This window comes from Nicotiana tabacum, chromosome 6 (assembly GCF_000715075.1).
Source record: "Nicotiana tabacum cultivar K326 chromosome 6, ASM71507v2, whole genome shotgun sequence".
Lineage (NCBI taxonomy): Eukaryota > Viridiplantae > Streptophyta > Magnoliopsida > Solanales > Solanaceae > Nicotiana > Nicotiana tabacum.
This window is the reverse complement of record NC_134085.1, coordinates 200,381,435-200,393,682: the sequence shown is the minus strand read 5'-3', so window position 1 is coordinate 200,393,682 and position 12,248 is coordinate 200,381,435. Positions and strand designations below refer to the sequence as shown.

The window sequence follows — 12,248 nt, the reverse complement described above, 5'->3', positions numbered from 1 at the left end:
TTATCAGTAACCTTAGAATCTTGGTCACTTGATTAGAGTTACCTTGGTTTGTCAGATCTTATGGCGTGACAACATTATGAACATTGCAAAACTATTGACTAGATGATTATGTTATGTCCTGAAAGTACCGGGGCATATGTTGATTATCTTGAGATTTAGAGTCCATTACTCATATGGTCACTTAACCTTTCGAAATTATCTATCAAAATTATTTTTCTTTCGTTTGTAACAGCAAAGTCACTTAACTATGCCTATAGCACCCAGAAGGTCGCTCAACAAAATTTATCAAACTTTTGATCGCCAAATACCTATTTTACCCTCTAAATTATCAACTTTTATCTTATGTTTTTTTTTGGCTTTTTTTTTTTTCCTCTTTTTAATCAACATTATGGACTTACCTATAGAACAAAAATATATTATTTTAACAAATAAAAAATAAAAAAATTATTTTTCTAGCATTATAATGTCGAAATAATAATACAATTGAGCATAATATTCAAGAATATATAATGTATGTTACAAAAATATTTTTATTTTAAATAATTATTTTCTATAGTACGTGCATGGAATATATATTTTAAAACTTTATTTTCTTTCATTCTTTATGTAAATAATTTTTTGAGTTTTTTTATTGATATCAAAACTATTATTACGAACAAATTATTCTAATTAACTTTCTAATGCTCAATATTTTATTATACCAACATTGTATATGCTTAAATACTATTTTAAATTTTTTAATTATAAATAAAATTTATTTATTCTAAGGTAAGTCCATAATATAAATTAAAAAGATAAAAATAAATTATTATATTAAAAAGCTAAAAATAAAAAGAAGATAAAAATTGATAATTTAGAGGGTAAAAAGGTATTTGCCGATCAAAAATTTGAGAAATCTAGTTGAGTGACCTTCTGAGTGCTATTGGCATAGTTAAGTGACTTTGTTGTTACAAACGAAAGAAAGATGATTCTGATAGATAATTTCAAATAGTTGAGTGACCATCTGAGTAATGGACTCTGAGATTTACTGTTGTAGCTCTATTTTGGTTTTTGAGGCATATCAAGTGCATTCACGACCATACCATCGCTAGAATGTTCTCATGCTGTACTGATAGATGGTTTCCAGCTACCAATTCAAATAATTGCAGACTTCAAAGTGAATTTCTTATTTCTCAAACGTAAACTCACGACCATGTTTGATTTCCCTAACTTTTGTACACAAGAATACTGTAGTTTGTTCTATGTTAGTGCATCTTTTCCTTTCTTCTAATCTTATCTCTCAAATTTCCTTTAGAGGGTTCTTAACTGTTTAATTTTGACATCTTTTATCTACAGTAATTGCATGAGACGTTGTGTACCAGGATACTCCTCCGCACAAGGAATCAATTCAATCACTAGAAGAACTGGAGGGGTCTAACTTAGACGTTTTTTTAGTCAAATCACACAGAATAGGAACCTAGTTTGGAATAGATAAGTTCACTTCTAATGAAGGATTCTCACTCTTCATATTGTGATATCTACGTGCGACAGATATTCCAGCCAAGAATCTGATACAACCCAGAGCCCAAGGCTATATAAACCTACAAGACTGATGTGGGACTTGCCTTACAATGGACCATAACAGAATCCTCAATGTAGAACTGAGTTTGCTCCTAGTACTAAATTGTCCTCTAGACTTTCTATTCATGTGTCGATACAATTGATAGCAGAGAAAGTAAGGAATTCAGATATTCGTTTTTGAATTAGGAATCAAAAGTATGATCACAAAATGGTTGTTGTCCAGTTCCTTTTTTTTTCCTTCAAATTTGAGCATATTTGATATTACTATCTTTGAGACTTCTAGCATATGAGTAAATTGAATCTTGTACATCACTGCAAATTGTGGCCTATTGTGGAAAGAGAATAGGGCTTGATACACCTTTTATTGCCAGATGGGAAACTGTAGCTTTCATGCTGAAAGAATATAAATCATTGGATGATTTCGAAACAAATTTTGCTTTTAGTTTGATAAGTGAATTTTTAACAGCTGGAGCCTGTGAGTCTAGTCCTCAACAGACTCATGGCTTAGCTGTTCATTTTTTGCTGTAGGAGATTGATGAAGGAAAGTGATAGATTTTGCTACAGCAAAAAGATTTGAATATTTGGCTACACTAATGAAAGGCTAAGAGGAAAATTTCCTGTTCTTTGATGTGATAAATCATAAATAGATGCTGAACTTTTCTAGGCTACTTCGAGGGAATATGGCACCAATACTTGTAGAATATTTGTCCATAGGTGTTATTGGGCATAATCATTGGTATAGGACATAACGATATGCTAGTAGTAAATTAGCATATGAGCATAAAAATCTGCTATAAAATCGGCATATGATTCTGGAAATAAGGTGAGGGGAATAACTAGTTTAAAATGAGTGGACAAACTAATCAATAATAGAACAACATTTCTGTTACAATAAGTGTGCCTGAAGCACATTCTACTTGCTACATATCATGTCTACTGTATGCAAAATTCTTAGTTTTTAGTCCTAATTCATCATTTTTCCCAAGTTCTACTACTTCTTGTATTGATTGTAGTGTCTTAAATCTCAAAATTTCTTTGTTAGAACAGTAAACTACATGCATTTGTCTGAGCTTAACTTTTAGTCAAATAATGACGTGACACAACAATATAGAAACGGTTAGAGCCAGAATAATGCACCCCAAGAAGTTAGCATTGTGATCATCAAACTCTCCTTCGCATTGAAGTTTACAGCAGAAGCAGAGCTGTTGTGAAAGCCAAATCCCAAAATGCTGGTTGTCTTAGGTGCTACTGTCTGCATCGGCGAAGCTGAAATGCAAGACAAGAAAGGCAAAAACATTAAACAGATCATAGCAACATCGATTTTTAAAACTGTTGAGAATGTGGATTTCTACAAAACTTCATACCGGCAACAGTTGAATTGCTTTTTGTCCCAAAGGAAACTTGAGGTGTTGGTGCATTAGGAGCCAATCCTTCAGAAACTGACAGTACAGAAATGGGATGAATCAATAATGTATTAAACTTTAAAGAAGGGATAATTTTTCCTTACATTGATCTCTATTGTTACATACCCAAACAGGTTGAGCTGTCAACATGCATGCTACAAAGAAGTGGCAACTCAAGTGCTAATGTGGTGTTGATAGGAAGAGAGCTGAGGCTAGTTTGATTGAGCAAGAGGCAAAGACAACCTGGTTGCTGGTTATAGAGTTGCCTGAGGTTACTGCAACACTGTTCAACCGGTGAGGGCGACGCGCCTTGCACGAACGGTCCACACGGAGCCAATTGTAACAGGAGTGGCCCACACGATGACACGGTGGGGCCCGCAGGTAAGTTGCCAAAGGTTTGTGAAAAGGTGGTAGGTACAAGAACAAAAACAAGGGGGAAAATAAGAACAAAAATCAGGGAATTGGAAAAAGCCATGTTCTGAACCCTTTAGTATTCTGTTTCTTTACTGAAGAAATTAGGATAAGTAACTGAACTTGGTTTTTTACTGGTAGGAAAAATCATGAGGATGTTTACTGTATGGACTCTTATATGTAGAAAGTGAATCAATTTAGTGTGACCTGCAGCATGCATAGTGTGTGGAAATACCATACTACCAATACATTTCACACAAATTTTATTATTAATTTCTCCCCTGTCAAAGAGCCGAATGTTATGATAAAAATGTTCCACGCTTTTATCATTCAGAAAATGAGTCATTATTTTAGTTATTATTATCTTCATTGAGAAAGGAACAAAAAAAGGCAGCTTGAAGATGAAGGACAATATTCACACAAACTGTTCATTGTTGTAAAGGTACAAAGAGGATAAAGACTAGTCTCTTTTAACATCAATTTGAGAAACCATCATTAAGAACCAAATAGTGGCATATATCATTAGTACACACTATTTTTTCATAATTAGCAATTGGGTTCATTCATTATTGAAAAAGAGTGGGCGATACATTGCACCTCAAGACAACAGAACAATTATTGATTATTACAATAATGATAACTCAAATTCCCTCCTAATTAACGCCATGTATAACCTTGGATCTCTTTGTACTATAACAAAGACGGTTATGTTACTCCTAGTAGAATGTGTTAGTTTTCTTTGGTAGGAACTCTAATCCTAGTTAGCTTTATGTTCCCAATCCAGCCTCTAGAGCAAGTGAATTTTGCCGCAAGATGCTGATGTGAAAATAATTTAAACATCGCATAAAAAATATACGAGGTACTTTTATAAAAAAAAAAAAAAAAAAAAAAAATTGCCCTTTTTTGGGGAAAAGGGAGAGACCTCAAACGAAAAATTAAAAAACGCAGCTCTCTGCCTGTTATTTACGGGTTTAAATGAGTTTCTTTCATGGGCAGAATACAATAAAAGAAAGAAGCCTTTGCAGAAAGTATTGCATTGGGACTTCTGCAGTATATTTGTTATATGATTCAATGATTCTGATAAAGCTGTTATTCAAAAATAAGAAGATCACATAGATGGAAAGTTCGAAAATTGTGTTTAGTTATAGTGAGAGTACGCAAGTCTGTGAGTTGGGAAGGAAAGTCGGTTCACATTACGGTGGATGAACCTTTTTTAAATCACCTTTTATATTTTGTTCCCATTAAGAAATATTTCGGGAAATAGCGCCGCGCCAGAATTTTAAAGTACACTGGGTAAGATTTTCCTTAAATGCCAGAATTTTGAAGCAACATGAATTCTAATGAGCTGAAAAATTCTGGTGATACGTCAAGATTTGTGTCAGAATGCTAAAAAACACCATAACTATTGTTAAGTAAAATCTTGGCCAGCATGCTTTAAAATTTTGGCACGGAGATTGTATCATTTGCCAATGTTCGAATGTTAGCATCCAACCATTTGAAGAAACAAAATTATTTCGCAAAGTTTTGTAACCTTTTTTCAAATTATGTCGATCATAAATGTGCATCTCAGATTTGATATTTTCTGTCGTAGCTTTGTTTTCTGTGACATACACATAGTTATGTTCCGGTTACAAAAATCAAGTTTTTGATTTTGATGTTGTAAACAAAATATTGAATATAACCTTCCATGAAACTAATCCGCTGGTTGGTTTGACTGAGTTTTATAATTACAGCTGCTTGCTTTTCCCATATTATTCCTCGACAAAGAAAGTCTATTCGAGAAAGAAATCAGTTTCAAGAGAAAACTTCAAGTATGAGGTGGATTGCACCAATCTAAGATATTCCAATACTTAAAAAGTTCAGATAATGTAAAAATATCAAGAATAGATTCACTTGTTCCAAGTCACTGTTTATGCTAATTTGCCAAAAGCTAAGGAAATAATAAAAGGTAACAAAACGTAGATTCTTGAGAAGAAAGGTAAAGTGTGGTATGGGAAGAGTTTCAACTATAGAATAGGAATATTTAGACAACAAAAAGAGATGCCTTTAATATCAAACATAGGCCTTTTTAGAACAAGAAAGTGATGCTTTTCCCACGAGGCATGTTATATAAAAAAAATTGGAGAGGTCAAGAATAATGAAGATACTAACAATCTCATGTGCAAATGCTAATTAGGCAGGAATCAGATTCCAATCAATCAATAAGACTTGAAAAAGAAATGAAACAATCCATAATCTTTCCAAATCTTGCTACTCCATCATCTCCTTCTCAACCTGAAACAGAACATTGTCCTTCTTCATGACTCAGAAGGTAACAATTCTTTTTCTAATTGTGATACACCAGGGTTCTCGATAAGTTTAATCTTTAATTTTTTTAGTACTGAACTCATTGTATTTCTATAGGTTCAAAATTTAATATTTGTTGAAATTTCAGTAATTTTTCACATATATACTTATATTCGGTGTCCAAAATATTACGTTCAGTAACAGAGGTTGCATCCGCCTCCTGTCCTTTATTTATTTTTATTTTTATTTTTGATTGCAAGTTTTCACTGCCTAATGAATGTTCAAGAATGCAGTTGTTTTGCATGGTGATGAGGATTAACATAGACTGCAAAGGATGTTACATGAAAGTAAGTCGAGCACTTCTAACAATACCAGGTAAATTATGCTTCTTAATTAGATTCTTAAAAGCTGCTACCTTAATCTTAGCTCCCGTTTGGATATAAATTTTGACAATTTTTTCCAAAAAAATAAATAAATTGAAAACGTTGTTTGTTTATGAAATTTAATTACTTTTGAAAAAAATTTTAAAGAAAAATATTCAAGTTCCAAAAATCGGTTTGGGCCGATTTTTGGGTGATTTTTTTCTTTTTGCTCACAAAACTTCAACATTTTTAAAAAATAAGATGCATGTCCAAACACAACTTCTAATCTCCAAAAATTATTTTTCAACATAAATTTAAATTTTTTTTAATTTTCAACCAAATTTATGTCCAAACGCTAGCTTAATTTGATCAAACTTATAATTAGAAAGATTCTGAATTAACGTCACTATTATATATTGGGGATTGATGTAGAGCTGGAGACAAGATTCATAGAGAAAAATCATAGCAGAGTAATTGTTTGTGGGAATTTTGTACCACAAGATGTAGCCATCAAAATAAGGAAGAAAACAAATCGGAGGGTTGAAATATTGGAGATACAAGATTTAAGTGGCAGTGACGAAAAACAAGAAGAACAAATTCCCTTAATAAGCTCATGCAACAACCAAACTGAAGCAGAAACATATGTAACAACACAAGATTCACAACCACACATGTACTTTCAAGTTATCAGCTAATCAGAACATAATTGTAATCACTTTTATTGTTTATTTCTGTTAATTAATGCCTAGTCCCATTGGGTTTAGATCTTTCCGTTTTGTCTAATTATTGATTTATATTGTGGATTTAACTTGTATGTATTGATAGTGTATTTAATTTTTATAATACCAATTTATTTTAACTTGTTATAATAGGCATTTGCTTTATTTTATATACTAGTCTTAGAGTACGCGCGTTGCGCGTGTTACCATATCTCTATAAGTAATATTTCAAAGAATTACATAAATGTTATATTATTATGATTGAGTTATAAAATAAAGTTAAAGTTCAAAATTGTAAGTTTCTAAAAGTGATAATTATTGATCCTATTTAGCTAGGTCAAAGAAAATAAAACTTTGCCCTATATAAGTTCTTAACCATCTCATTGAATTGGCAGAAAACGTCTTCTTCTTTTTTTGCTCTCGAGCAAAATGCAATTTGTTCTATTTCTTTAATATATAAGAAATACTATAGGAACTATTTCCAACTGATTAAAAAAATAAATTACTATCACAGAAAGTGAATTCAACCGCTACATTTTAATTAATATATTCTTTTTTTATTTTAATTTTCCATATATGAAATTATATGTATGAATTTATTCAAGAATTTTATAGTATTTTGCAGTTAATGCTTATTACTATATTATAATCGAATTTGCATTATTTTTTATTTTTTCCACCACAAATGCTATTCCTATAAAAAAAAAATCTAATTTTTGTATCTAAAAGTCTTGTCGAAAAAGGGTTTACTTATATGATGTCGAAAAAGAAATTTATTCTTATTAAAAGAAACGATTCAATTTTTGTTGATTGAAATTAGTAATATTAACTCATTGCAAGTTTTAAATATTTGACTATAGTTATATTTTTCAAGCCTAAAAATCAATGTAAAATTTAAGTTTGGATATTGTATTAATAAAGCTATTCGTGTTTTTTTTTTTACTATTGCCAACAACCAAACACCTCTCTCTCTCTTATGTTTTTATAGTTACTTGTTGAAATTATTGAGGTGTAATATTCAAAGATTATAGTATGAGATAAATTATACAAAGTAAATTTAAGTAAAATAAGTAGTTGGTGATATCAAAAATAAATTCTAATTTTAAGCTTTTAAAAGACACCTAATCTTATGGTTAATGTCTAGTATTTTTAATATGTTGGTTTAAAAAAGATTAATTTACATTCTAATATTTTTCCACCTAGATTTAATATTTTCCTTTTGGAATATGAAGTTTTTAGTGAATTAAAACTGAATTAGGACTATTTTCCTGAAGGTGGGAGATCAGAGACATATTTGAACTGGAGTGAAATACTAATAGAATTATAGAATAACTCTAAGATCTTTGTTGACTGGGAATTTGTATCGTATTTAAAGATCACATAAATATTAAGAAAGGTTTAGTCGGTTAAAACTGTTGCTATTTTTCTACTTCAAGTAAGAAAAGATATAATATGCAGAAAAAAATAGCAAAAAAAATAAAAATAATTATTCTCAAATATTAGAAAAATAACCAAATATATATTATGCCCTGTGTGAACTTTATTTTGAGGAGTAAAAAAAACGAACTATATTTTGCTAAGCGTGTACCTCATATTTATGAGAATAAACTTTTTAAAAAACAACCTAAATAGCATATTTTTAAATATGTTTATGTCATAAATAAAAAATAATCAAAATTATAAATTTTTAAAAATGCTAAATGTTAATCATATTTAGGAGTTTAGATCCACCTTAGTAGTTCTTTCTCCAGTTTGTTCCCGTACTTACTTTATTGTACAATTAAGTACGGGAATAGCTAAGTTGGTATTTCAAAATTTTGCAGATGTTAGTCCTTTGTACGCACAAAAGCTAAGAAATATACTTATTAACATATTTGAAATCCATTTAAATAAAAATTCATACTCATAATCTAGACAAAATGCATGTTATACAATATTCCTAACTTGATGTGCTCCCTATTTCCGTAAGAACTTAAAACTCATAGGAAAAAAAGATAAAATCAAACAGAAAAATTAGGCACCATATCTTATAACTTGAAATTAAATACTCACTAAAATATTTATGATGAAGAATAAAAATATAATAAATACGGAGTATACTATAAGAAATAAGCAGAACAACGTACCTGATCGATGAAAGTATCAAAATTCTGGTTGGCTACAATGATGGTAAGTTGCTAACTGTCAATGTTTGTTCCTCAATGAGCAATTTGTGCTGACATTACAATTAGTAGTGATTATAATTTTAAAAGCATAATATTTACGCAACATAGATCCTATACATAGATAGTACAAAAGACGCTAAGATTTTATTAGTAAAATAGAGAAATTATACTTTAGGATAAGGACTTAAGAAAAAAAAACGAAGCTTGAGAACATGGATCTTTTTATAGAAAATAGAGAAGCTAATAGAATTTATAATCAAATTTTATAAACAATGCTAGCTCGGAAATTATGCTTCCTACTCACATAAATAACAAATTACATGTTCACAAAAATAGACATGCTGATTGACACAGATAACTGTATACTTATCTAAAAAATCACAAGAACTTTTGTTAATACAAAACTTCAAGATCATATATTATCATAATTTCAATAATACCCTAAAGGTTAGAAAGTTTACCTCAAATCAAAGACAAGTTTATCTTGGTAGATCTGACATTATTAATAGATTGTGATAAAGAATAGAAAACTAAAAAAATGTAGAATAAAAAATTGGAATAGTAATCGAATTTCATTTACAAAGAATAATAAGCTCCCTACTGAATCCCTTATTCTTTTCCCGTTTTAACTTTAACAAATTTGACTTTTCTAGCAAGCTATAATTGAATCATCCTTTATTACGAATATTCTTTTCCCCTTTTATTATCATACGACAATTTTATTTTTCTTGTTTAAATTTTAAATATTCTTTGTTACGGATATTAATTAAAGAAGGAGTTTCCTAGTTATATCCTTTCTTTTCCTTTTTAGCTTACGGTTTTTTTTCTCCAACGAAGAATTATATTTGTATTTACAATTTTATCCAATTTAAATTTATTTAAGAAGGGTAAAAAAGGCGAACGACATTTCACTAAAAGCCTTCATGCTTTTAATATAGTATAGATTATCGAATAGAGTTGTTATCGGTCATCTTAATCCGATGATACAAAAAAGTTATACGCAAAAAAATCAAAGTCGATGTGCTTCTTTGTTTCATTAAGACTTAGGAGTGTTCTCAGAGGTTTTGGTGTATTTGCACGTCATCATTGAACTTGCGGGATTAAAGGTGATCTATCTATTTTTTCCATATATTAAAAATGAAATTTTCAATAATACGAAAGAAGTAAAATTTGGACCTTTCATCTGCTTCAATTAAAGTATACTCATATAAGGAGCTTTCAAATGTTATAAGTATTGGACAAGAGTCCATCATAATAAAATACGTCACTCCTACAACATAGTTTTACCACATAAATTAAAACAGAAGAAGTAATAAATATAAAGAAAATTATAAACCTAAGTGAGGCCAAGTAAAAACAAACAAACATCTTGCAACTGGCTGTCAACATGCTCCAAAGGCCAAGTATGAAACATTATATTGAAAAAAGAAGAAAGAAATGGTGCGAATTGTCTATTAACTTGTTCTGAAATTCAACTGAAATGTGTCTTGGATAAATATCTATGAAATTTGGTGATACTATCACACTAAAGTAATTTGTTACTTGGCACCACTATTTTCTACATAGTAAGGTGATTTAAGTGATCGATAGAAATTAGGAGTCCATCAAACAATATAGAGAACTAGGTTCTCTCTCTGTTCCCAGAGTAAATAAAGTAAAGTAAAATCAAACAATATAGGGAACCAGGTTCTCTATTTGTTCTCACAGTAAATATGCAGTAAATAAAGAACACGCAATATTTACGTGGAAAACTCCTTGCTCAAGAGATTAAAAATCACGATCGATCCTAGTAGGATTTCAACTCCACTAAATCGAGCAAACTTTAGATTACAACCTATTGCAATCTAGGAATTAAACTCTTAATTACTTACCCCTTACAATAACTCTATTGCAAGTTCTTTATAATAATTACAAAGCAACAAACACTGACTAACTCTAGTGAAGAAACCAAACCAAACAATGGTTGAAATCTGTCATACAAAGACACTTCTTGAAAGTAGTATAGGATTACACATGAACATCAATATGACAAAGACTTAATAAACATAAGGACTTAAGATATCTTTGTTATCTGAATCTAATCCTTGAAGTTGTAGCAGCTTTGTTCTTGAGAGAAGTGGTAACTAGCAATTAGAGAATATTTGGATTTGCAAGTGTTGAGTAAAACTCCTTGCATCATGTTGATAATATATGTATGAGATCATGAAAGATGATACAACAGAGTGTCCTTTAGTTTAGTCTTAGCAAGCTACTAGTTTAGTCTTAGCAAACTACGGTTGTGCTGCTGCCAGACGGTACAGTGCAACAACTTTTACAGCTTTAGAGTTGACTATACAACGACTAGAGGAACTGATCCCTATTTGTTCCTTCTGTTGTTCTCTTATCTGATTTCATTAAGAATTGAACCAGACATCTGACTAGTTAATCTGAACGTAAGGGAACTAATTGTTTCTGGTTCTCTCATAAAGTTTGTCAAATCATCAAAACAAAATACGCATAACTTATCAATTTTCCCCTTTTTTATGATGACAAACTTAGAATTGATATTTCCCCGGAGAACCAGATTCCTTACATGTACTGATCACATCTGGTCCACATTTAATTTCTCGAGAACGTTTGGCAAATCATCAAAATACGAAATAGCATAACTTATCAGTGATCAAATTGATGCTTTGTGGTCAATTAGTCAAAGTACAATTGCATAATGACATAGTAAACACAGTTAAAATTAATTGAGTATTTTTTCTGCACTGCTTAGGATTTTATCAGCTGTTATACTATTCATTTCTTCTTTGCTCCAAAAGAAATTATATTGAAACATTAAGCACGAGCGTGTTGATAGTTTTTTCATGGAACTAATTAATATAATTCCCTAAGCATTGAGATACAATAAGAGGGGAAGTACACGAACAACCATTCTTAAAGCTGATATTTAGAGATTTGGCAATACTTATTTCGTCCTGAAAATTTGAACTACAAAATTTATTCTCAGAAAAATTTAACTAAAAAATTAAAATTTAAGACACAATGACTAATTCCTAAGTAGCAACCTTTATAACCGCTGTCTATGTCATTTCTACCAATTAGAGGTAAAAAGAACAAGAAAGTCATAACTCTCGTTGGTACGTAGTCTCCTTATGTTTTTTTGTTTAGCCAAGTGCGCCAACTTGATTACTTTCATGAAAGATGTGCGATGATACAGGAATAGCCCAGCAATCATTTATAAGGTGTGAGTATTCATTATTGTTAGCACTGAAATTCATGTTAGTGATATCATTTATATGTTGCCTTTGATGTAGTATGACTTTTTTCTCGAATATTATTTTACTGAAAACGTAAAAC

The 12,248-nt window shown here is 30.5% G+C and overlaps 1 protein-coding gene across 1 annotated transcript; it reads right to left on the bottom strand.

The window, feature by feature from the left end:
• Nucleotides 1-2,400: 2,400 nt before the first annotated feature.
• On the bottom strand, nucleotides 2,401-3,562 carry LOC107772880 (non-specific lipid transfer protein GPI-anchored 10-like). Its single transcript, XM_016592343.2, has 3 exons — nucleotides 3,090-3,562; nucleotides 2,925-2,999; nucleotides 2,401-2,826 (listed from the first exon to the last, which is right to left on the bottom strand). Exons 1-3 carry the CDS (start codon nucleotides 3,436-3,438, stop codon nucleotides 2,678-2,680), a joined length of 573 nt encoding a protein of 190 aa, XP_016447829.1. The 5' UTR covers nucleotides 3,439-3,562; the 3' UTR covers nucleotides 2,401-2,677.
• Nucleotides 3,563-12,248: the final 8,686 nt, after the last annotated feature.